Below are 26,858 nucleotides of genomic sequence, written 5' to 3'. Positions count from 1 at the left end.
TGTCAACCTCTCTTTTGAAAATCCAACCGATGCAAGAGGAGAACCACCATAGGTTTGCTATCATTGTTTTTAACTTCTGGTCAGAATGTAAGATATTGGGTTTAATATAAAATGCAGAATGATTTAGGCCATTACAATCTAAAATACTGGCTGGAATCCTGTTGTTTTCCTTAGTACATTACATCCAGAGTAGGCCCATTTGAATCAATGAAACTTATAGAGGAGATAACTCATAAAATCCCAATGATTCAATAGGTCTACTCTAGTGCAAAGTACTATGTCAAGTAACACATTTTCAGCCATTAATTCATCTCCCAGAATCTGGATGCAACCAGTTTTGTCACTGGGAAGGAAAAGAATGTGATAAAATCACATTTTAAAAATACTGAGCACCAAGAGCAGTAAACACACATGGGGTGCAACAAGTAATGTTTCCCAGGTACTTCTAAAAGGCATTTGGAGAGCCATTTTAATTGGAAATTTTTATGCCATTCTTTAACAATTATAAGCTGTGGTTTTCTAAGTAACAAAACAGTACAGAATATAACAAACAATGAGTCACTATTTTTAAAAATAGCAATGCTATTTATTTATTTATCTCATTTACATCCTCTCTCTCTCTCCAAATTCAGGAACCCAAGGGAACTTACGAAATCAAGGAGGTATGACTGATAATATAAACCAAAATACTGATAATTCAATTAAATGTACAAAAGGACAATGATACTTAAAGCAATTAAAAAACCCAAAATAACAAAAGCCATATACATGCATATAAAGGCTCTTGGGGAAAAAAAGCAGAAAAAGGAGCATCCCCTGTTGAAACACTGCATTCACCTTAATGGCACCAAATTAGTTCTGGGGGACTTCATAACAAGGCACATATCAAGTAATTTTCAAAATGTAGTTTCCCAGCCCCTGTCCTGAACTCTGTACTAGTGATTTGTCCAAGATCAGCAGAGTCCAACCCCATGGCTACAAGGAGTTACAGAATAAGGGCACAAAGACTCCTCAATCATCCAAAAACACTCACTAAAGTCTGAATGAAGTATTTTTCAGAGCCACTGGAAGTCTGTGTGCATGTGTGTCTAGTCAAACCTCCAAAAGCCAATGAATAGCAAACCAATTTCTACCAGACTCTCTTGCTAACGTCGTAGGGAAGGAGACACAGAGAGCACATGCTTTCCATACAAATAGTCCCCAGGTACATGCGATGCAACAGCCTTGGCAAGGAATCTCCTGGTCAGAGCATCAACATTAGGCTACGTGGACCGAGAGACAGTTGGTAAAATGTAGTTTCCTTTGGTCCTTTGCGACGATGCTATGCAAACTCACTTTAAAATCATGGTGTCTACACTCTGTTCAAGACAGACAGACTCCACTCTTTTCCAAAGAAGAAAATTTAGTTGCTCCTTCTGTAGGACAGGTGACGATGGACATTTCCCCAAGGCATAGAAAAGGAAAGAAGGGTTCACAGAACTTGCCCCTTCAGCAGACCCAGCCCCATGCATGCTGCCTCTCTTTTCTCTCAGTATCTTTGCAGAGGCTGGAAGACAGGAAAGCACTCCTCAACATCAGAGCTTCCCAAAACAGGCTACTGGGACTGCGATAAGCTCCCTATGGCCTCTCTGTTGCACATCCGAATGATAATTTTCATGGGACTGGCTCTGCCACAGCTCAAATAATATCCCAAGAAGTCAGCATCTACCTTTCCTTTCACACCCTGCAACCGCTTTGACATAAGCTCTGACAATCCAACCTTCAGGTTTTCATAACATCTTTTTCCTCCCCAAGGCTTAAATCTTAAAGAGGTCTATGTCAGTTCACTGGATGTTTTAATCTAACAGATCTGGTTAAATTTGTGCTTTTAAAAAAGTATGTGGTTCAGAAGCATTCCATCATCATTTTTGGTGACACATTTGTAAGTACCAGGAGCCACTTCAGAAGAGGCATTCGTCTGCCACTTTATAACTTTTACAAGCCCTTGCGACAAAATTAAGTGAACGTCAGCTGGCTTTTAAGGCACATGTGGGCAAAGTCCAGTCCTTTGGATATTGGTGCACTGCAAATCCCAGCATTCCTCAACATTAGCTGTGCTAGCTAGGGCTAATAGGAACTGTAGGACTACACTTTGTTCACTCCTGTTACAAGTGTGATTTTAATATAAGAACTTAATGAAAAGCTCAGTGGTTCCCAACCTTGGGTCCCTGGATGTTTTTAGACTAAAATTCCCAGAAGCCTTTACCACTAGCAGTGCTGGCTAGGATTTCTGGGAGCTGTAGTTGAAGAACATCTAGGGATTCAAGTTTGGGATCCACTGCTTCTATAAGGAATCTGCCAATTAAATGGTAATGTGCCACTGGTAATGGTGGGGCTAAAAAAAAACTGTAAATAATAATAATAATAATAATAATAATAATAATAATAATAATAATAATAATAATAATAATAATAATAATAATAATAATAATAATAATAATAATAATAATAATAATAATAATTTATTTATTTATTTATTTATTTATTTATTTATTTATTTATTTATTTATTTATTTATTTGATTTATATCCCGCCTATCTGGTCCAAACGGACCACTCTAGGCGGCTAACAACCATAAAGATAATATAAACAACGAAAACAGACAATTCTAAAAAAGAAGGCACTACATTACATCATATAATATACAAAACAGAAAACAAAAACAAAAAAAAGGGGGGTCAAGAGGAGTATGATGGAAAGGCCTGCCGGAACAACCAAGTCTTCAATTGCTTCTTAAAGGCACCCAGCGAGGGAGACCTGCGGATCACAGGAGGTAAGTTGTTCCAGAGGCGAGGAGCCACCGCCGAGAAGGCCCGATTTCTTGTCTTCTCCTTCCGGGCCTCCCTCGGCGTTAGGCTCCTCAACCTCACCTCCTGGCTCGCGCGAGTGACACGGGTAGATCTTGGCGGGAGAAGGCGTTCCGCCAAGTATCGAGGCCCTAAACCGTTTAGGGCTTTGTACGTGAGCATCAACACTTTGAAGTCGATGCGGAAACGGATGGGCAGCCAATGCAAGGCGGCCAGAGTGGGTGAAATATGTTGGTATTTTTTCACACCACTGATTAATCTGGCCGCCGCATTCTGCACCACCTGTAGTTTCCGCAGCAACCCCAAAGGTAGCCCCACGTAGAGCGCATTACAGTGGTCTAATCTGGAGATTACGAGCGCATGTACCAAGGTAGTGAGCGCCCCCACATCAAGGTAGGGTCGCAGCTGGGCTATCCGCCTAAGGTGAAAAAAGGCGGAACGGACCACTGACGCCACCTGGGACTCCATAGTGAGCGCCGGGTCCAGATGGATCCCCAAGCTGCGAACCACATCCCTGACGGGCAGGGTCACCCCCCCAAAAGAGAGGGGGTTTCCCAAATCCCGAGCTGCGGGGGCGCCCACCCTCAGCACCTCCGTCTTGTCCGGGTTCAGCCTAAGCCCGTTCTCCTGCATCCATTGCAGTACAGTCTCCAGGCAGCGCTGAAGGGACGGAACGGCATCTCCTGTGGTTGGCAAAAAGGAGATATAGAGCTGGGTGTCATCAGCATACTGATGACACTTGACTCCACACCCCCTGATGACCTCTCCCAGCGGCCTCATGTAGATGTTAAACAGCATTGGGGAGATAATCGACCCCTGCGGAACCCCACAATTGAGGATCCACGGGGCCGAGACACTCTCCCCAAGCTGAACTCTCTGAGGAGAGTAATAATAATAATAATAATAATAATAATAATAATAATAATAATAATAATAATAATAATAATAATAATAATAATAATAATAATAATAATAATAATAATAATAATAATAAATTAAATCAAGGGTGAGCAAAAGACAGCCCGTGAGCTTCATGTGGCACTCAGGCTCCAAACCTTGGTCTCCTACCCCAATAGCCTCTGTCCTCCCATATCCTCCAAAATACTTGATTTTTTTTTAAAAAAGGCTTCTTGCTCCCTTTATGGGGCATGGGGGCAACTTTGCCAGGTATGCCGCAACCTGTTTTAGGCCTGGAGAGGGCATTATTCAAACTTGGAAATGATTTCTAACCATTTCTGATTGGGGGCAGGGAGGCCTGGCAATATTGCTTGCATCCCAAGCTCACTAGAGGGCTGGAGGAGGTTTTATGAATAATTTAAAAAGTTATTTTAAACATCATGGGGGGGGCAATAGAAAGCACAGGACTGAGTGCACCCCTCCAATGTCCAGGTATAGGTTCATGCAACATCTTCATTAAAGCACAGAACCCCAATTTTATAACAATTTTCTGCCTTGTTCAAAAGAAATTCCATCTGCTAATGAAGCAGCAAGTTAATACAGGGTATTAATAAAACACTCTTCTCACCATCCTCTTTGCCAACCTGAAACTCTGGTGGGTTCTGTGCTGTCAAGTCAGAACCAAATTTTAGCAACCCAAATAGGACTTTCAAGGTAAGTGAGATATTTAAGGAGTGCTTTTACCAGTTCCATTCCCCCAATGAGTTCCCATAGCTGGGCAGGGACTTGAACACTGTTCTCCAAAGTCCTAGTCCATCACTCTATCCACTACACTACACTGGGAAGTCTGACTTACTGTAAATCTAAGCTGTCTGAATAGCTCAATGGTTTAGGTATTTGGCTGTGGAGCCAGAGATGGGGAGTTCGAATCCCCACAGTGCCTCCTGTGAGTAGAGCCAGCCTATCTGGCCTTGGGCCAGCTGCACAGTCCCAGGGAGCTTCCAGAAGAAGGGAACAGTAAACCACTTCTGAGTACTCTCTACCTAGAAAACCCTGAAAAGGTTTGCCATAAGCCGGAATTGACTTGAGAGCACATGATTATTATTATTAACTTAAATCTACTTCATGTTATGATTATGGACCGATTATAAGGAAACATCTGTGACACGTGAAGTGGCCTGGTACATCATGAACTGCATGTTTTACAGATTAAAAATATGATTCATTCCTACATCTGGTTTACAAATTTACACAGTTTTGCATAAGTCTATGTATGCAGCTTCACACACAGCTGAACAATAAACATACATTTTAATGGGTAAACATACTGTTTTTTAACATCAAGAACTATGAACTATTTAGTAGTTTATGCGGACTCATGACACGACTGTGAATTTTTAAATCCTCAAAAGAGTACAAAATAAATACAATTTAGTAAACAATAGCTGATACCATTAATCAGCTGCCCAATTTCAACACAACTAGTTCCAGTGATCCTTGAGGCTTCCGTGTCAATAGACAGCAATGTCACCAAAGGGAAAGTGGCCACCTCTATTCCTTACAAAATAAGGTTTACAACGCACAAATTCAAGACACATTTTCCAATCCTAGAAAACACTCTCTGATCACTATTGTCATAGTCACATGCTCATTTATGTCACATCATTGCACTCCATGAAAAACTTTCCTTAGAAAAGCTGAATTTCAATCCCAGTTTTAACCATTTCAACTAGCAATGCCGAATGTTTACATTCACAGCCTAACCCAATTTTATGTCTGCGAAGTTATTGGAGGACAGCTCCCATCATGAAGAAAATGAAGAAAATCATAGCCCAATAGCATCTGAGGCTTTGTTTAGTGCATCAAGTCTGGAGCCAGATTTTTCAGCCATAGTTTTTATTTAACTGCATATATTTAAATGTAGGCATGTACATGGACATCCCACCCAAGAAAGCACCAAGAGCTCTCACAAGAAACATGCTACCCCTATGTACCATGCTAGATAAACGTCCCAGAGCGAGGAGTCAGCTGCCAATCCTGCCAAACCAAAACCACCCAGCTACCATTACTCATACCCAACCTCCAAGCTGGTGCTCAGAGACAAAACTGCCTTCAAATCCTATGCAGCCTGGGCACTAGGCATCTTAAGGGGCTGCCTACCACAATCTGAAACCTGCCCAAGTTGTTGAGATATCTTCAGAGGCTCCTCTGTGAGTGGCCCGGCCTCTAGGAGAGCCGAATGGTGGCAAGGAGACGGGGAAGTATCTTTTAAGTGATGGTGCATCTCTTGTGGATCTTCCTCCACATGCCAGGTGCCTCCTCTCTTACCTTTCCCATACTAAGCAAAGAACTTTCGATTTTTAATCAGCTTCTTAGTTGTAAATTGTCTGCTTCTTATTCATTTATTGCTATTTCTAAATATGTGATAAAGAAACCTATTGGTGTTTTTTTTTAACTTCAAGTTCCCATTGAACTGAAGAGTGGGATCTGAAGTCTGGTAAATAAAGTCAGAAGTGTGGGAATGTATGCTTCAATGGCAGTGACAGGAGCACTATGGAGTTTTCATTTATTGGCTAAAATCCTAATAAAGGAGTAAATCACAACTAGGACAGGGCCATCCAATGGGGATTTGGTAAGTCAAATCCTCCGTAAGTTCCACTGATTCAATAGACCTACTCTAGTTGCAACTTACTACCCTAAACAACAAGATTTCAGTCAAGAAGTAAAAAAAAAAAAAACCACCACACTACACAGTGCTCCTGTCATTACTGAGATCTAGAAAAGTGTAGCTCTGCAAAGGTGACAATTTAATCAGCGTTCTTTTTGCCCATACAAGACTGCAATTCTTTGTTCCTCCCCTCCTCCACCCCACCTCACTCTTCTGTGGGGAAATGAGCATAAAGGCAAGAACATAATACCTCCTCAAATGTCAAGCCAGCTCCATCTGCGTTCCCTCCCACCCTTCCTATGGCATTTCTGATGACCAAAAACCGAGTGTGCCTTTCAGTCTGAGGATCTTGCGCGGGGGTTCATTCAAAGTTTCAACCGAGGCTCACCAACCAGCCTGTGTCAAAACCTCTCCATTTCTCATCTGTGACAATGGGAGCACCAACCTATGCCCAAGGGATTGTGCAAATAAGCAAGATAAAGAAACAGGCTATTCTTCACCTCCAATGCTTTGGAATGGGAAAACAGAACAACCCTTTGAGAGGGGAAGAACAGAATTCTCATCTCTGCCTTTCAGAAACAGAGGCCCACAGATTTTTTTCAGACAGGTCCTAAAGCTGAACCTTAATGCAAAATTCTAGAATAGGGCAACAAATTACTCATGAGTAACTGGCAGATGAGTCCCAGAGTGAAGACAAAATCGTCCCTCTTGGTTCTCTGCTTACCAAGGATTTCTGGACTCAACCCAGGAACCTGAGGCCAGATCTAGCACAGTATGCTACCTGGATGGATAACAATAATACGCTTTGCCTTCTTAGAGAACTAAAGTGATGGGGCAGTTTGATGCATGTGGATCAACCAAACTTGCCATAAGTACCACCTCTTGCTGATTCAACAGAGCAAGGTCTTTCCATTACAGCACTTCAGCTCTTTGGCTCAGATACTGATCTTAGGGGTGCTGGGATATACAGACACACTAGAGTGCTGGATGCAGATGCAGTAGTCCACTATACTAAAAATAAAGGGGCCAATTCCTGGTTGTCCTAAGGTTAACCTTCCTCAACCTTTTGCACTACAAATATGGTGGGCTATAACTCTTATTTCAGGGACGTGGTAGCGCTGCAGGTTAAACCGCAGAAGCCTCTGTGCTGCAAGGTCAGAAGACCTGCAGTCGTAAGATCGAATCCACACAACGGAGTGAGCCCTGTTGCTTGTCCCAGCTCCTGCCAACCTAGTGGTTCAAAAACATGCAAAATGCAAAAGTATGAGTAGATAAATAGGTACCATCATGGCATTCCATGTCTAGTCGTGCTACCCACGTGACCACAGAAGATTGCCTTCGGACAAACAATAGCTCTATGGGTTGGAAACTGCGACTCTAGAGTCCAACACGACTGGACAAACTGTCAAGGGGAACCTTTACCTTACAATTCTTATAATCACCAAGCCAGCTCAGAAAAGTTCTTCATATCTGGATGTCATAAGGTACAAAATGACCATATCAGCTGATTCAAAAATATGTTTATTTTAGGGTAAGCAGTTGTTTTTCATTAAATTGTAGATGAGGTACGTGCAGCCCACCAGATCTGGTTGGGTTACATCTCCTGTCAAACCCAGCCAACCAGCTTAACGATCAGAAATGATGCAAGTGGCAGTCAAACAATGTCTACTTGGACACATCTCCCTTTCTTGAGGATGCAATGAAAAAAGGTAGCTGCCAGAGTGGCAATAAGAGGAGTCTAGCTCCTCCCTATATTACTAAAACATAGTAAACCATAATATACAAGAAAATCAGAAGATACACAGAAGTCTTGAGCATCAATGATTCAATCAATGACTCATTACAAATGTTAGCTGGTAGCTGAAGGATTAAAATATTTCCATAGAACAACTGGTACCAACAGTGAAGCAGAGAAGTGGGGAAGATTTCTAGATCACTTTAACGCAACCAAGTGTGCTAAACAGATCATGGTCATTTGTCAGGAAAAATAAGAATGACAATTGGAAGTCTCCCCACAGCTACAAAAACGTATGCTTGTGGGCTTCGTTGCGATAAAGGGTACACAATATGCCTCTTTGCCAATATCTGTGTCCATAAATGGTGCAGATCCAGTAGCGATTGCAAGAACTGCCACCTCCAAAAATAGTTATGTAAGTAATGGGATTTTAAAACAGTGCTGGAACATCCAGCACAACCTCAGGTGAGCTCTACCCCTGGATGTGGGTATGATATAAAACAGACACACAGATACACATACACACCCACCCACAGGCAGGCACACATAAATACACACACAGGCACACCACTGCCCTCCATAAAAACAGTTGCTGTTCAGCTGCTCTGTCCTCACTGTCCAGAAAAGCAAAGGCTCTCCTCTTCCCCCCCCCCAGGGGACTTAAACCCAACTGCGAGAGTTAAGAGACACACAGAGTGCAACAGGTGTGGCCCACAGAGTCCCCTTTGAGAGCCACAAGACTGAGGGAATGTGTTTATTTCACGGAGACACCTCCCCCCCCCTCAACCTGTAACCCTTTTAAAACACAACAGGAAATTCTGCCCACTAGGAAAAGACAAGATCCTTATTAAAGCAGCCAGATTCTGGAAGGGCTTTCAGCAGATCTGGGATTTCAACAGCTTGGAAAAGGTAAAGCGATCCCCTCATCCCAGTGATGTATGCAAGCTCCTAGGGAGAATGCTGGCTTGGCAAGAGGGAGAAAATGCCAATACAATTCTCCTCCCCTGCCCCCACCCTGTTCTTCTCAGAGCAAATCCCTTCGGACTCCTCCATAATCCTATGCAGGCTGCACGGATCTCCAGAGGGCTGCTGGGCAAAGTAGGCCTTGCCACATAGGCTGCTCTGCTTTGGGGAAAGTGGGCGCCCAGGAGAGAGAAAGGCATTTCAATTACCTTGAGCTAATTCTAGGAAACAAAAGTAGCAGCCTTTTCCAAAACACAGTAGTGTACATATATATTTGAAAAGAGAATGGCAGGAGTGTCTAAATTTAGTAGCAGACACAACCTCTGAAGATGAATGGGCACCTATGTTAGGAAGGCCGATTAGTAATATAGCTTTGTCCCTCTTTGCAGACTACAAATGAAACTGAACAAAAATAAGGGATGGGGGAATGAGAGTACTCTTGGGATAGGGATATGGCCAAGGGAAGGAGGGTGGGGGGGGGATCACATCAAACCTGTAATGAGTTCTTAACAAACACTTCCCTCCAGTCCCATCTCCCTTTAGTACAGCACAAAGAGAAGAAAGCCAGCCCAAAACAAATACACAGTTCCCTGTGGAGTCCATTATTGTGCCAAACATAGCAATAAATCTGTATTTGTGAACCAAAGAACAGATCTTCCCCACACACCCGAAAATTACACAGAGGTTTTCGCCTAACCGGAAAGATGCAAGGGGAATCAGCCCCCTAAACGCTTATTTCTAAGGCCAATAAGAACAGTGGCCTAGAGACTATGGAGGGGAATAGTCTCAGTTCAGTCACTCTAAGCAGCCCTCCTGCATAGCTTTTACATAACCATTTTTCCTGTACCTGAATCCTACATAAACCGACAAGATTTTAAAAGTCTGCTGTAAATACATGCCCTAGACCCAGAGAACACTGACACTGAAATAAGGCTAAGAGATTCCTTGTTCTAGTTCTAGAAAATGGGGAGTCCTCACCTACCTCTCTTCTATAAGACGATCCAGGAGTCCTCACTCGGCAAAATCCATCGGCAAGATATGGCAGAAATCATTATCCAAAAAAAATCGAAAAGGGAGAAAAAAGAACGGGGTGCATTTGTCCCCTCGTTTAAAAAAAACCTTCAAAAATGCGCTGGCCTTCTGTACACAGCCAGCCGGGAGAGAAGGAAAAACAACCAGCGAAAATTAGGATTGGAAAAGATGCTAAATCCGATATCCGAGAATCTCTTTCTCCACCCAGGAAAAAACAGACAGCCCAACCCCCTTCCGAGAGAAGGGGAGGGGGAGAACCTTGCTTCGTTCCTCCACCACGGTACTTTAGGGTTCCAAAATAAGGCGAAAGAAAGAGCGAAGCAGCCAGATCCCTAGGACAACACACAAAGGGAGCTCCGGGTTTGCCTTTGATCTTCAAGCAGGCGACGGAGGCGGCCTCCTCTTGCCTCGTTACTTCGGCCTCCGGACTCGTGTCCCCTCCAGCACCCCTCCCAGCACCCCCACTCCCCAAGAGAACGCCTGGAACGCTCACTTGGAGCCAAAGAGAACGTTGAAGGTTCGGGGAGAATGGAACCCCCACCGGATGGAACGCGGAGCCTTCCCGGGGCGCGGGGGGCAGCCAATGAGGGGAGGGCAGTGGAACGTTCAGACTTTCTTAACCCATGGAACGTACGGCGCCGGCCTCCCGCCTCGCCAAAATGCCCTTACCCAGCCCGACACACGCAGCACGGGAACTCAGGCGAAGTCTCCGCGTATCCCCATCACTCGCTACACGGGATCTTCCCGAAGACAGCAAAATGCACACCCAGCCTCGCTCGCAAGAGCGGCTCCTCCAAACCCCCCCCCCCGTCTCTATTTCCTTCTTTTTGAGGCTTAAGCGGGGGGTGTCTCTCTCTCTCTTCTCTCTCCCCCTCCCGGTAGCCTCCTCCCCGCCTCCGGTTACAGGCCTCCTCTCTTTCTTTTCCTGTTTCGCTCCCTCTCCTGCTCGTTTATTTTTTTTTCAACTTCTCACCTTCTCCCCTCGCACCCTAATCCTCAGCTCCAACAGAGGAGGGGGGCTCAAAGAAGCATCGCGGGCGAGTCTTGATTCCCTTCTGTTTTGCCCCCTACCACGAAGGGCTTCGAGAAATTGAACAGAAAGTGTTCACCGAGGCAGCCATTTTCAGAGAGGAAAGTAGGTCCTGCTGGGCCAGCTCCGGGTTTGCTTAACCTCCCCCCTCCCTCCTCCTCCTCCTGTGCAAAGGGAGGGTGGGATCCCGCACTTAGGGACTTAGCCTTTCTCTCTTTCCCGACGACTCGAATCCTCTTTGGGGTAGGGCGGGAGTGTCTCGGGCAGGATCCCTTTTCCACCCCTTGCGTTTGCCTCGAGATGGTGGGGGGTATAGGGAAAAGAACGGGCCGTGCACTTATTTTGTGTTGGAACCCGGAGGCGGAAGGACACGCAGAAATGGCTTTTGGGGAAGTGAGAGATGAGCCCGTACGGAGCCGCAGTGCACGCTCGGCTGAGGATCACTTCGCCGACTTTAACCCTTCCGTGCCCAGGCCGGGTGGTTGCAAAAAAGCACGTGGGATGGGTTCAGAGGGCTCTTCCTTCCATCTCCGCCCTTTGCGAGGCCTGGAAGGGACCGTGGGGGGACAGGTGCACTTCCCCGCGAGAGGTGGGCGGCGCTGCTGCTGCTTTCCCTCCCGGCGCCGTGGGAGGAAACAAACCGAATACTGGAGGAGGAGGAAGAGGGGGAAAGTTTTTGTTCCCTCGGCCAATTATGCAAGAGGTCGAAGGATTTCGGATGGAGGTCTCTGGGCGAAACCCGGAGGGGGGCGCTGTGCTCCCTCGCTCGGGCATATACTGTACATATGCCTTCAAGACTTTGTCACCTTTGCCTCAAGGAGGTCCCCGTGCGCCCCCTAGCGGCAGGAGCGCTTGGGCGCCCTCGGGGAGGCGCGCGCCGCTTGTTTATTTGGCTGCCCCCCCCCCAAAACCCTTTCTTTTTTTAATTATTATTTTCGGTGCGCGAAGCAATCCGCTCGCGGTCTACTCTACAAGGGTTTGGGAGGCCAGTGGCCGGTTGGACGTCTCTCATGGCAACCGTCCTGTGATCCACGTTTATTGACCCGAAGATCCCTCCTGATGTGTCGCTCTTCCCAGTGACTAGAGGTGATCCCAGATTATTAAGGGTCTTTCTCGGTTGCGGATCACGAAGCGTTTTGAAGTCTGTTCTGTTGTTGTTTTTCCACCCCTCTCCTCCCCCACCTCAAGATGGGACGAATAGGGCACGGAGGGTTCTGCATCGCCTCCTGATTTCCTCCTTGGGAAGTGCCTTTTCCCTCCAGATGTGTGCGCGTCGCTCCTCTCTCTCCTCTTGTAGTTTAGGGCTTGGTCAGCTTTCGTCTCGCGCATTTCATCCAAATGAAGCTGCAGGTTATGGAGAGAGAGCCTGGGAGTAAAGGGATTTAATGCTGCTACCTGGTTCTCCTCAGAAACTCACTCATTGTGCTTTTACTATCCTGACTGACTGATTAATTGAAGGCATTTCTAATCTTCCCTGTATCCTTAACAATGTAAAGATTTTTTTCTGTTGCTTGATGGAGATGTTATGAGCTACTCCGGACAATCTTTATGTTTTCTAGAAAAGTAGCCCTGCAGATCTTTTGCAACAAAACTAGGAGTTTGATGAGAAATATGAACCGCGGCCATTTCAACTTATGGCGACCTTTGCCAGGCTTTTCTAGGTACAGCGCCCTCAGAAGGGGTTTAACATTCCCTTCTTCTAGGAGTACGCAGGGACCGTGTTGTTGTCCAAAGCTGGGCTCTTTTTCCTCAAAAGAGACAGTATCAAAATAAACTCACGACCTCAGGTACTCCCAGAGCTATCCAGCCAGCCCATGGTAACTTAAAGGCTAATACAGTATATACTTATTGTGATACAAGCTGTCCAGACTCCGTGGTGTTTTTATTCCCACTTTTTCTCATCAACCAGCAGCACAATCTTGTATGTGTCTACTCAGACGTAAATCCGGTTTAGTTCAGCTGAGTATCCTTCCAAGCAAGAAGGTGTAAAATAGCGAACCCAAAAGGAAGAGTTTTACATTTCCCCTTGATATCATAGTTTTTAATAAATCTATATGTGTTAACAGCCCGCCCCTCTCAAACTAGGGAAAGAAAACTCTACAGTATTCTGAATGTTTTCAAGGAAGCAGCCATGTTAAGTCTTTTGCAGCAAGAATATCAAAGTCTTAATGTGGCACCTTTAAAATTAACTAATTTTATTTGGCACAATCTTTTGCACACTGTAGCCCATGAAAGCTTATATGACACATAAAACTTGTTAGCCTTAAATGTGCCACACTACTTTTTGTTCTTTCTCTTCAGAATTGTATTGGATGTCAAGAAAGAAACTCAACAGGATGTGTTGCTAAAAAGGTACTGATAGTGCTTGGCTCTGATTTATTGTTTCGGGAGCTGCATTCCAGGCACAGGCAGGGAGCGCTAACAGAGCAATGAAACTTCTTAATGAATCCCCCCCATACATTGAGCCACCTCAAGCCTAATGTCAGAGGCTCCCAAGTTTGTGCTGTCAAAAGCCTTTAGTATTCATGCGGAGCTCACCTCTAGTTCAGCTTAGGACTTCATAGACAAGTGTAGGGCTAACCAGGTCACTTGGGGAAGGAGTGTCTCAACACACATTCAAGGGAACATGTTGCATTTTTTAAAATTTGTTCCATGCATTTATTTATTTTCCACCTTTCTCCAAGGCATATCTATGGCCCTCCACATTTCTGTCCTCGGAGACAATGTTTAGCCCAGCAAGCATTTACCTGGCTTTGTCCCCTTCTAAGGGGTATACAAAATCAGAAGTAGACTCCTTTCATTTGGTGGCTTGCATAGCCTTCAGTAGGTCTTTCTGTCTGTGAATTGGTCCCTGGACCTCTAGAATTTCCAATTCCTGCTTTAATACTACACACAACCTAGTTCTCCAAAAACACCTTGCAAGTCACCCTGTTCCCTGCCTTTGAAGTCAATGCTAGGACAGCTGCCTACCTGTCACATTCTGTAAGCAAAATGTGGTGCTTATATACTGCCCCATAGCACTTAAAGCAGTCTCGGGGTGGTTTACAATTTTTTAATTATACAGGCTACACATTGCCGCCCCCCTCCAGCAAGCTGGGGACTCATTTTACCGACCTCGGAAGGATGGAAGGCTGAGTGAACCTCGAGCTGCCTTTCAGATCTGTTGGTATCAAATGCTGACCATGAGCGAAGTTTGGGCTGCAATATTATTGTTAAACCACTGTTTAACCACCAAATCTTGTTTAACCACAAGATTTGTTTCTTTCAGTTGGCTTTCCATTGTTGTTTTATTTGCTGACATTGCATGTGGTTTGATTTTTTATAATTACTCTTAGAGGTTGTAAATCATTCTGAGCAACCAGGAAAAAGTGCATAAATATGTAAACTAACTAAATGAATAATAGAAAATAAAATTTAAATCATAGTCACTCAGTGCCCCTTTTGACCTTATGCATATTTACTTTGAAATAAATTCTGGCTCTGAGTCCAGATTTTCTCAGGAGGTCACTCTTCCATACAAATAGACTTTAAGTGTTCAGATTCTCTCCCTGCTTCTGAGGTTAGATAGACAGGGATAAGAGAGATGTTGGCCCTTTCCTGTTAACCCTGCTTAGCCCTTCTGAACCTTCCTCAGTCTTGCAGGTACGTATAACATGCTAGATTCCTTGCCTGTTTCAGGACAATAGATATTTCTAAGAAACAAGGACTTCCCAGTTGTGGCACCAACACTATATTAAAATAATCCTAACTAGAAAATAAGGCGTCGCCTCAACACAACACTTGTACACAAAGTGGTGATGAACATATAGTTCTCCAGATGATGTTGGGCTTCAGCTCCCATCCTCCCCTACTGACTGTGCTTTCTGGGGCTGATGGGAGTTGGACTCCCAACTGGGCTGCAAATTCTCTTCTGCTTGTGTGTGTCAAGTTGAGACCTAGGTTTTCAGAGAGGCCTTTTGGTGTCAGCTGAGGACATGATGGTGGTAATTTTTTTTGCTTCTGTATTGGGGGATCCCCCACTTCAACTGCTGTTTCACGCTGCCTGTATTTTGTTTTTATTATTTGCAAACATATTTTCTACCGTGTCATTTTATTACATGTTGTAAGCTGCTCTTTAAGAGTGGGCTGCACATTTTCCCCCAATAAATAAATTCCTCAATACAGTAATAGTTTCTTGTTGCAAGTGGAAAGATAAGTGGTTATACTGATATCATGTTTTGTATTACATAAGGATTCTTGAAAATGCTTTTAGCTATTACCTGTAACAACATGTATCCAGACATAAAGGTATCAGCTGTATTACTAGCGACAACCTGACATGTCTACACGTTGTGCCTGTATATGTTTTTTTTAAAAAACAAGGAACGGCAATGGGAATGGGTGGTTAGTAGTGATATCAAAGCAGGGCTTTGAGCCGTCATTCTTTTGCACTTTACTTCCTGTGCCACCATGATCTCTGTCCCTTCAGCAAATGACATAATTTAAACCCTGTGTACTAAGGGTGCTCTGGAGGCTGCAGTTTCAGCCTGAATATAATCAGCTGGTTTAGAAGATTAATGGTTACTCACCAGACTGTATAACACCTCTGGATCGGAGCAGCTCCTTTCATGCGAGTGGTTGCACAAACTAAAGCCCTCTCCCCTTGCACCAGACCACCAGCAGCCTGTCCTTGACTCTTTCCTCCAGCCTTTGTGGCAGAGTCAAACCAACCCCTTCCAGCTGCCCTGTCTGACCAAGGCCCAACAGCAACTTTGCTCAACATTGTGGAGACTGATTTCCATGTATAACACCGGGGAAGAAGAATGACCGATAATAATATTCCAGTCCAAAGGTAAATAAAATGTATTCTCGAAGGCTTTCACGGTTGGGATCTGATGGTTGTTGTGGTTTTTTTGGGGCTCTTTGTTCTTCAGAACACAGCCAAAGAGCCTGAAAAACCCACAACAACCAAATAAAATGCAGTTTGATTCAAACCTGTTTACTCCCACTCCGTTTAGTGCATCTAGCATCCTAAAGCTGTATGTAGGTTTAAGCTGTGGCAGCCAGCACACACAGCATATTCACCAACACCAAACAGATACAAAACTCCCCACTACCAAATGCCAGTTATTCTGTAGGTGATTGAGCAACAGCTTCAATCTGCAGTGAAAGAGAGGCATGTTCAGATATCAATGGATCCCACAAACTTGATTTTTGTTATTAACTTTTATTATTAGAACAGATAGTGAGCTACCCTCACCCATTCTAACATGACTGCACTTTAAAATGAGGAACATGGGCCATCTCATCTGCCTCCCTCAGACACCAATGAGGTTAACAGAGGGAAGAATGTGACTCTTTTTGCAATGGCAAGTCCTAAACATTTCTACTTTTTGCCCACCCACCCAGTAGTGTTTTATTTGGATTGCTGATGGCTTTGCTATAAACCATTTATTGGATTTCAGTATTTCTTAGATTGGATGCTTATTTTTCCTGGGTTTCATTTTGTTGTTATTGTTGTGGATTTGCATTTATTACTGTGTATTGCATATTGCTGTTTATTGATACATTTTATCTTAAAAGCTGTCTTTTCCCTTAAAGGCAGTTTTTAAAAAATATTTTTTTAAAAGTAAAATGTAACATAGAAAAGGGTTTTAACAGCACAATACAGAAGGCCTGTGAATTTATCTAAATCTTACAGAATTATGATGATAATTAAGGAATTCTCAGCTAATAATGGGTAGTATACTCTGTTCATCTGAAGACAGGGATTATAGTTAATTTCTGTGCTAAAATAAATCTGTTAAGTTTTAAAGATGCTGCAAGAACTTTAAAATAAGCTTTCCTAATTATGAGGAATGGTGGCAGGAAGAATTAAGTAGTTGGAACTCAGTGTGTGTATGATCTGATGCACCTTTGGAAGTCCATAATGAGGGTGAGCAGCCAGAACCGCCACACATGGTCTGCTAATGAGCAGGAAGTGTCATTTGAATAGAAAGGCAGATGGATACCAGGAGGACCTTTATGCTGGTCAAATCAGCATGGGCAAAAATGAAATCAAGAAAACCATTCCCCAGAACAAAATCCAACAGAAAAAGAAGATAAAAAGCCCACCTGTCATCATTCCAGTGATCCAGCTTCTACTCGTCAGCAGTTTATAGATTTGCAGGTTTTTGTAAGAAAGAGTGGATCCTACAAGCGTAAAGTCTCTAAAAATCTGCCCACTGGCTATGATGCCAGGATGAGGATTATGGCTACCTGCATGCATGGGCTGGCCTCTTTTCGCTTCCAGTTGGAAGCTGCTGATGAAAAAAAGCTCCCACTGGTTTAAACTGGAGGTGGGGAGTGTATGGCTCTCCATATGTCTCCAGGGACACTGCAGAATATCGTTTGCCCCCTCCATAAGGGTCTTTTCTGTACCTAAAATTCAAAATGCCAGAGAGATCTGGAAGAGTTCACCTAGTTCTTAAAAACATAAAAAAACCTTCCATGTTCTGAAAGTGTGTGTGTGTGTACCTATATATATATATAGGCATCCTTCAGTCTTGAGAAACTATGATAATCTGCTCTGAACAGAGGTCTTGGAACAGCATCTAGTGTGGCTGAGAAGGCCCATTTGAGAGTGACAATCCCTTCCACACTGAAGACAAAATCTCTCCCCTGTCCAGCTCCTTGTTTTTTGCTGCTTTCAGGACTGCCTCTTTGCCTCGGCCTGCTGGACAAGTCTCTCTCTCTCTCTCTCTCTCTCTCTAATATATATATATATATATGCCTATCCAACTCCCACAGTCAGCATTCCATAATATAAGTTGGGAGTGATGGTAAGGATGTTGAAGACAAATGATTTGTTGATTATAATCAATTTCTATAAATTCAATGTAAATGCATATTGATTTTCCCTCTGTAAATTTTAGTGGTGCTATATACAGTGATAAAACAACACACACAGGTGATATTTTTCTGCTTTTATTTACAATATACAGTGGTTGCAATGACATAATGGTTAAAAACAAATACAGAAGAGAAACATGGCGCGAGGCAGATCTTCCAATATCTGGATCACAACATGCAGAGCCTAATGGCAGAGTCTTGTTAAAAACAGATCATCCTTCCCCCCCCCCCACAGCTGTAAAAAATGAGTAAGTATGGAGCTTCCAAGTCAGGTCTTTTTGGAGCACCTTTTCCATAACAGGATTCTTGTGTCCATCTTTAGTAACATTTGGAAAAGGCTGTGTCTTGGGAGGGAGGGGGACTGGGGAAGAGGGTATTCGGACCTTTTCACTTCCTGGCATTTATGTGTTCAAGGCCCCATCTCCAGCTGCTTGCATACCCACAAGGGAGCTATGGGCCGGTCCCCTTGCACAGTGGAAATGGCAAACTCCTCAGTGTGCACCTAAGGAGAAGCTACAGCCAGTCCTAGGTATCAGATACAGAGATGTAGGGCATATATCCTTGCAACACAGTGTTCTCCTCCTTGTTCTCACCGCACCTTCCAACAGACATCACTGTACACCAAATGAGCCTGATGGGTAGGAGGGTTGTGGGTAGGGTGGGTTGGGGGTGTTGGCCCGAAGTTCCACATAGCATCCAGATTCTAATTGAGACTTTACAAAAAGACTGGCCAGAGGAAAAATCATTCTGCCCTGTCATTTTATGTAGAAAGAAGACAGTATGCTTTCAGAAAATTCGAATACTTCTAGCAGAGATCACCGACACTTTCCCCTTTTTAGGTAAACACAAGCCTACTATGAAATTACTCACAAATATGGGCTGAGCTGAGAACAGAGGTGGTAATAAAACTGAGAAGGGCCTTGAATGGTGGAACTGCAGAGGTGCTTGGGGCCCTATTATCTTGGAAATACCCGTTAGAAACATGCAAACCTGCCCCTCCAAAGAATTGCATGCTTGCTACTTTGTTGTTGTTTAGTCGTTTAGTTCGTGACCCCATGGACCAGAGCACGCCACGCCCTCCTGTCTTCCACTGCCTCCCGGAGTTGGGTCAAAATGCTTGCTACTAGGGATGGAATTTTCATTTGAACTACAGCCCCCAGAAGTCTCCTGCAATTACCCCGGCTAGAATTCTAGAGGCTATAGCCCCCCAAATTAAAGACCTCTCAGGTGTTTGATATACCTGCAGCATAAATGAAAAAGATGCCTCAGCTTCTGAGTTCCAAGGCAGAAGAACTGGGTGGGGCTAGTTCTATGGCACTGCCATAAAACTTAGGGGTAGTGTAGTTTCTCTGCCCATTATGTTCTGTACAGTGTTTTTGAGGAAACAAATGCTCCTAACATATTTGTTCCCAACCTTGAGTATCTCAGGTGTTTTTGGACTGCAATTCCCAGAAGCTTTCATCACCAGCTGTGCTGATCGGGATTTCTGGGAGCTGCTGTCCAAGAACACCTGGGTTACCCAAGGTTGGAACGACTGCCCTAATGCTTTGCAGTGCCATGGAGCTTAGTCCCTCTCTTCCAGCCAGTTGCTCTGCCTCTGCACTCAGAAACTGAGCATTTTTTTCCTCATCTAGGCACCAGGTGTAAGCTATATCAACCACCTCAGAGGCCTTTTGAGAAGGGGGATAAAGCCCCCATAATTTTGGTTGGGGCAATTCCTGCAGACCTCTAGAAGCTGTGGTTAAAAAAACAGTATATAAGAAAATCCCATTTCTACTTGCTACTAAGGATTGGGGCTCTCCACACTGGCATAGCATGCCAAAGGGGTTGGGTCTTTGGATATTTTCAGCTTCCAAAAGCCCCAGCCCATGTGGCCAGTTCTAAAGGATTATGTGATTTGTAGCCCAAAACACACAGTGGGCCAAATGATTCCATAGTCCGGCTGTGGCAAAATCAGAAGCAGCAGAAGCTAAGATACAGGGAAGATCGTGTATGAACACCAACATTCTGACTTCTGGAACATGGGGTGACAATTGTTGTAAGAGGACAATAACCGCGAGCTAGGATGACAGCAGGACAGAAGGGTTGCCTCAAATTACTGAGTCTCCGTCTCCATACCCAAATAGCAGTCATAATTTAAATGGGTATTGACAGAGATACGTTCTCTAACAATGAGATGCATATTCTTTCTTCCCAATCCAGCTCCATAGCAACACACTTCAATCTTCCACAGAAAGAAGCCCACTCCTGTTTCTACTTTGCCTTACTCTTGCAAATAACAGGTCCAGAATATTTTCCCCAGTTTGCCTGAGAAAAAAAACGGGCCCTTGCTCTATTAGGACCAGCCCTTTTCTTCTCTCTGGATCCCCTGTCTTCACGGCCACTCTCTAAAACTCAGAACATAATTGCAGCAGCGTGCATGCAGAAAGAGGGTATATCACCACACATGGCTAATGGTAAGGACTCTGGGAGTTGACGTCCAAAACATGGGAAAGGCTAAAGGTTGCCTGTTCTTGGACTACCACTCCCAGAAGCCTTCACCACCACGTCTGCTGGCCAGGATTTCTGGGAGTTGAAGTCCAAGAACATCTGGAGGCCCAAGGTTGGGGACCACTGGTTTAGACTCTAGAGGATGCAAGGTAGGCCAGTCTGCTTTGTCCCTCATTGCCTCCTTCCCTCCCACAGCATTTTCTAATTAAGGCTGCTGCCCATTTTTGCCTAATGGGAGAGCCAGAACCATTTGCTGTGTACCAGCCCCCTCCCTGCACTGTCGGGAGTGGGACCGCACATGTTAGTACTAGACTCTAGAACTAATATTCTGGGTACTAGGGTATGATTACCCATAAGGCCAAGCCTTTTTAAAGCTGGTATCTGAATCCACTGATTATATGACCTTGTTTTCCCCCAAAAAACAGGAAATAGGTATCACAACTGCAGTGCAAGTGCCTACCTGACCGTGATACCCATTGTCATCTCCTCACCCAACGAAATCAGAAAAAGGGAAATGGTCTGTCTCCTAATTCGTGGGTTCACTTTAAAATTAAATATAGGCAGTGGATGTATGAGTCAAAAGGATGTTAGCTGAAGCCCTTTCCTACAGCTGGCTGTAACCTGAAGAAAGGAGGGTGAAGCCATCGCCCCACTTTTCTGTGACACTCCCTTGAGGATTTCAGGGAGGCTGAGTTCTGGGTGAGAGATACCTCCGAATGGCTTCAGTTGAAAACTTTTAAAGACTGTTTATGTTTTCAATCAGCCCAGAGCACAGCTCAGGATGGCAGTATCTCAATATTATTGCTGTGTTCACTAATAGCATAATTGACGCAATTAGTAGCAAATTAACTCTACATTTGGCAGCAACAGAGAATACTCGGAATACTGAGACATATTAAGCTGAATGTATCTCACAAGGAGGCAAACCATGGGCTATCTCAAAGTGTGCTGATCCCAAGATACAGCGGCACTTTCATTTGGTGCCAGCCCAGGTCATCCAGGCTCAAAGCATCTGCCAAGCCACACACTGTCCTATTAGGGTCACTTTATGGCTACTTTAATATAAGAGGAAACAGCTAGCTAAGATGGAATCGTCAAATCAGAGATAAGAAATGTTATATTTTTACAGTCCAAGAAAGGGGAGCTTTCATCATCTCTTCTTTGATGTCTCTTTCTAACTATCACAGTGGAAAAAGTGAACTTTCGAGCAATTAATTGAAGGTCAGACTATAAGGTGACCTCCTAACCCCACATTTCTGAGTCCCAGTCTTACAAAACAAAACAAAAATAGACACTGTTATAACCAAGAGGCAAAAGGTAGAGAAAGACTGATATAAACAGTAAGGGACTAAGATGGACTAAGCAGCTTCCTGTGTTTCACCTACAACTGGATCTTATTCATAAATTAATAAGAATTAGAGGTAAACAGAAAATGGCTGAATTGTAGACCACATAAAATGATCCAGGATAGGGAAAATCCGGTCAACTGCTAAGAGCGTGCAAAAAGCTCTTTCTAAAGTGAATGAATGAGTAACAAACCAGTAAGTGAGGTTCACTCAAAACAAGACGAAAAACAAAACATTAATCCCAGCTTTACCTACATGCTAGCGAGGTCTTAGCTACTGAGGACTATCCAGGGAAGAGATCCTGAGGCCAAGTTTGATTGAAACATTCACTCAGAAAATTATATCACCCTTGCTTCAAAAATATGTTTAATGCTATTCATTTTCCTGAGCAAAACCGGAAAAAGAGCAGACAAGAGGCCCCCCAAGTTGAACAGGAGACTTAAACACCTTCTAATAACTTCTCCAATCTTGTCCCTGCTGTGCAGGTTGGGCTCCAACTCCTCTTCCCCCTTCAGCTCTCATGACTAACACCTTACATTATTCATGTAAGTGTAAAGGAGGGGTAAGGAATGGGTGGCCCTCCAGATGCTGCTAGGCTGCAATTCCCAACAGCGTTAAATTGTGCCAAGAGTGTGGGACAGAATGTTGGCAATTGGCCTGTATATATACATTACTTTAACATTTATTCACATTATATACAATAACCATGAACGACAGAGCACCAGCAGAAGTCTGCTGTCCCCCCGACCTACATGCTTCTTGCCCTCCTCTCTCCTAGCCATACTTCAGCAGCTAATGGCAGCCCTTGTACAGTATAATGGAGGAGATGGTGAGCAGTTCCAAAAGTGTGTGAGTCGGGCACTCCAGAAACAATCAGGTGCAAGCCTTCATCACTGAGGTCATGTCATGCTAGTTACTCTCTAGGGTAATTTATGTAAATGGTAGGCATCGTTTATAGGCATTAGAGAGCAGTCACAGACAACAAACACCACCAGGGCTCTCTCCTGGCTAGCCTTGCTTGGTCTTTCTCCCCTTGTTCTCTTTTCTTTTCCATCTATCATTTGGCGAAAGGCTTCAGCAGAAGAACATGTCAAGATTAATCTGTATGTCCTGCCTCCCACCACCACCTACAGAAGACTAGATTCTGCAAGCTGCTTCCTGCTTCTGGCCTTCCCCCAGGCACAGCCCAGCAGCAGAATCCACCAGTTAGGTTTTATATTCTATGGCAGCCCAGAAGAGTTGAGACATTTAAACACAGAAGTCCAGGACAACCCTCCCACTAAATGGACATCAGGCACGCAAGCTGCTTCTTCCTCGCTCAGTCTCTGAAAGGGCATCAGAGTAATGGCTGGCCAATATGTTGCTTCATTACCTCTTTGAACAAAAGAGCAGCAAGCCAGTGCCCACAGTCGCCTTAGGAAAGAGAGAGACATGCCTTCAGCTCTACCTGCAGTCCTTAGGAAAAGGGACAGAGGACAGTGAGGAAGACTAAGCAGTGCACAGCTCATCTTCAGCAGTAACTAACTGAAGAGAACAGACTTCAAGGGGTACATTAAAAAATTAAGCTATCTAGGGTACTGGATGGATTAGATTTAAAAATCAGATTGTTTTTGCTTTAAATTTTAAAAATTGATTTAAAAAAAATTAAATTGTGATTTAAATCAATCTGATTTTTAAAAAATCATTGGTTTTTATCCACCCCGCTCAGAACTGTACAAAACTGGGGCAGAAACTGCTAACCATCCCCTCTCCAACAGGGTTAAAATGCTCAATAATTAAGATCCCTAATTTTTTTTTTTTTGCTTTTTGGAGAGACAATATGGGGGCCACCAGACGAGAACACTAGCTTAAAAATGTAAATTCATTAGCTTGCTGTTATACAGCTCCTAGCCACCATGGGTAAAACATATAGCTTTATATTGGCCAAAGTATTCTGTGTTGTTTCAGAGGAAATCTATTGACCTTGATAACATTCCAAGTGATGCTTCATAATCTCCTGAATACCCCTCAATGAAGTCAGGAAATCAATTCTCCACCAGTACAAAACCCCCATGAGTTTTCAGATTTGGAAGAAAGCCCTGGAAGGAGTGCATGATTTTGTGATGCTGGTCTAAAATCCAACATCTGTATAGAGGAAGCTTTCAGCATGGAACAGTGTTGACTCCACAAGAGCATCATAAGAGCTTGGAAACCTTGGTTTAAAAAAGTAATCTGTTCCCATTACTCTTTGCAGCTTTTAAAAACCACTTTTTTATAGTTCATTCATTTGATAAAGGAAGCCACAGGCTTGAGTCTACAAGAGCGGAGCAGGGCTGTAGCATTTTGGAGATGGCTCATTCATTCATACGGTCGCCATAGGTCAGAGCAATTTGACAACACATAACAACAAATTGTAATTCTTGCACTGTTGGTTACTATTTGTCACTTTCAAGAGGGGAAAATTCCAGGGTTATTAACAGAATGGCAAAACTCACTGAAAATTCTATTCAACCTGGCCTCTGAAGAAACCTCTAAAAATACACATTGAAGTAATTTTTAAAGTAACTGAAAATGTTACTCACTGTAAACATGCTCAGAAATATTTTTATATCATTCCCACTTTTGAAGTGTAAACTGCATTTACATCTTTTTACAAAAAAAAGTTTAAGAAAAAAACAAGTAATTCATCACCACTGACATTTAATTTGGAACCTTGCCACTACTGGGCTTTGAGTCGGGGCTCATTGACACCAGATATTATGGGCATTAAAGAATGTGGGCCCAGCGGTACTCTGGCTGGGGTCAGGACCTGTCCAGACCATGCCAACAGATCTCCCACACACACACACTTTTCACAGGCCACAGTGCACGAGGGTTCAAGAGCAACTGCTTCCTGAGATCTGCTCTGCCCAAGACTGCCTAGTGTTCCAGGGTGCTACTGCCAGGCAGCCGGTGGGAGTCTGCGTGTCTACATTCCCTCCAGCAGCCCTTTGCACCCCAGCCTCCATCAAAGGAAATGCCCCAAAGCCTCCTAGTTTGTATTTGACCCAAAATGGACAGAGCACAAGAAAAGCAGGCGCTATGTAGTCTGGGGCTAGGCAAGCCAAGTGAGGTGGGAGGGCAGCTGTTTACTCAGAAACTGTGGAACCCATTTCAAAGCTCCCTTTCTGGAGGTGGGGGGGGATCAATAATCCCAGAATATTAAGAGTGTGCCCTGTTACACCTGACCTTAGTCAATGGAGGAGCAAAATGTGGCTTTCAAAGTGTTATTGGACTGCAACTCTAATCAGTCCATGCTAGCATAGATCATGATGAAGAATGATGGGAATTGCAGTCCCAAAGTACTTGGAGGATCACATGTCATCTGTCCTTTCTCTAAACAAAAGGCAGCTTCATGCTGATGGGAAGCCGGACATGAACAATTTTGCAGAAAATGAGGAGTTTGAATGCTACATAGCTACCCTATGGAAAGACATGGTTGCATTTCACACTCTAGCATAGCAAAGATTTAGAAAGAGGCCTCTTCTCTCTGCTCCACTTTAGCATAATCAGGCAACACAGCTGGACTTTGTAGAAACACATCCAAGACTTCCAGCAAACTGCATCCCCCCCCCCAGCCATTAACAAGATAAGTGCAAACATTTCACCCCCTCAGAAAGCTAGGTCTTTCCAGTCAGTGTCAACGGAAGATGTGTTTCCCCCCCCCCCCCAAACACCCCTCTCTGCATTGCTTTAAAGATCTTCCAGATGAAACAATGGCCGTAAGCAAGACATAAGGAGATGGAAGAGTTCAGACAGGACTCCTCTACAACATCTTGCTTTCCCCCCCCCCATCCTTGTAGCAACACTAAGCAGTTCCCAGTATTTATATCAAGACTAGATGCAACATCATCAGATCAGTAGTCAGTATGCTGATGCTTCTTACATAAAGTTTTTTGCCATCTGGCTCCTGAAGAATTTTCCTTTTATTTCCATAATGAAAGAAAAGTTTACCAGGCCTCACTGAGCCATTAGCCATTTCGAGCGTTCCAGAGCTACAGTGGAAGCTGGGGAGTAGGGGGAATGCACTTTTGGATTCAGATCGGAGACTAAACTCTCACCCTGCCAAAAATAAGGCAATGAGTTGCAAGAGGCACAACTGAAGAATAACAGCATTTCTGGTTTAGCTGCCAATGGGGGGGGGGGGGGACAACTGTAGATCAAAGAACCAGCCCTCAATGGATTCCACAGGGAGGAAAATATACATTCGGCAGCCTCTCCATTACACCAAGCAGTGAACAGATAAATATGTAAACTTTGTGCATATATGGATGCTACTTTGAAATAAATGGACAAAAGAGCCCCTCCATTAAAAAAAACCCAAAACATAAATAGAACCCGTTGTGCTCCCAGGTACCCAGTTCTGTAAACATTTGGCAAAACATATATACATACATACACGCACGCACGCACACATACACACACCCCTATATATACATACACACACATTGTGTCTAGAAAACTCATGTGCAAAAAAATGGCTCCCTCCTATAGGAGAGGAGTAACGAGGTATAGTTGTGTCTATGTGTGGGTTACCCGTAAGCTACTTCAGACCTGTTGTTCAGGACTCTAGGTAGCTGTAATACCTTGTCCCGAGTTGGCCTGATTCACCTGATGCACCCCTCCCACTGGCAGAGTGGCCTCAGGCAGGGAGAAACAGGCATCACATCAAGATGCAGCTGCGCTGTTCACCATAGGAGTTGTCCACACGATCAATTTCCTCGATGACCTTTGTGAAGATACCTTGAGTCATCTGTGAGCCAGAGGAAGGAAGACGGGTCAATGTTACATTGGCAGCAAGGATGACCACTGTTTTTGAGATGGGGCAAGGAATTGGTAGGTCCTCCAGATGCTGCTGGAGTACAACTCCCATCATCCCGGGCCACTGGCCATGCTGGGATTTGGTGTCCAACAACAACATCTAGAGGATTACAAGTGCCTCACCCATTTTGAGAGCTTCTCT

The 26,858-nt window shown here is 44.1% G+C and overlaps 2 protein-coding genes and 1 long non-coding RNA gene across 6 annotated transcripts in view; 1 reads left to right on the top strand and 2 right to left on the bottom strand.

The window, feature by feature from the left end:
• KMT2D (lysine methyltransferase 2D) overlaps positions 1-11,486 on the bottom strand; it is a 101,916-nt gene extending 90,430 nt beyond the window's left edge. For 2 of the 3 annotated variants that reach the window (XM_072990974.2, XM_072990976.2), the window contains exon 1: positions 11,115-11,339. The gene's annotated coding sequence lies outside the window, so the exon portion shown is untranslated. Of the gene's footprint in view, positions 1-10,091; positions 10,474-11,114 lie in introns of all 3 variants that reach the window. The other variant, XM_072990975.2, reaches the window with a different exon arrangement.
• A 212-nt stretch (positions 11,487-11,698) lies between these two features.
• Positions 11,699-26,858, top strand: part of LOC140704634 (uncharacterized) — a 15,865-nt gene continuing 705 nt past the window's right edge. Inside the window, exons 1-2 of the long non-coding RNA XR_012083950.2 lie at positions 11,699-12,257; positions 18,134-18,289. This is a non-coding gene — a long non-coding RNA (uncharacterized LOC140704634). The remainder of the gene's footprint in view (positions 12,258-18,133; positions 18,290-26,858) is intronic.
• The window catches only part of RHEBL1 (RHEB like 1), a 22,333-nt gene continuing 13,575 nt past the window's right edge, over positions 18,101-26,858 (bottom strand). For both annotated transcript variants that reach the window (XM_072990972.2, XM_072990973.2), the window contains one exon: positions 18,101-26,648. In XM_072990972.2, coding sequence (XP_072847073.1) covers positions 26,559-26,648 — 90 coding nt within the window. In that variant the 3' untranslated portion in view covers positions 18,101-26,558. The remainder of the gene's footprint in view (positions 26,649-26,858) is intronic.

This window comes from Pogona vitticeps, chromosome 2 (genome assembly GCF_051106095.1).
Source record: "Pogona vitticeps strain Pit_001003342236 chromosome 2, PviZW2.1, whole genome shotgun sequence".
NCBI classification, from domain to species: Eukaryota; Metazoa; Chordata; class Lepidosauria; order Squamata; family Agamidae; genus Pogona; species Pogona vitticeps.
Note: the sequence above shows the minus strand (reverse complement) of the source record. Positions and strands in the feature narration are given on the sequence as shown.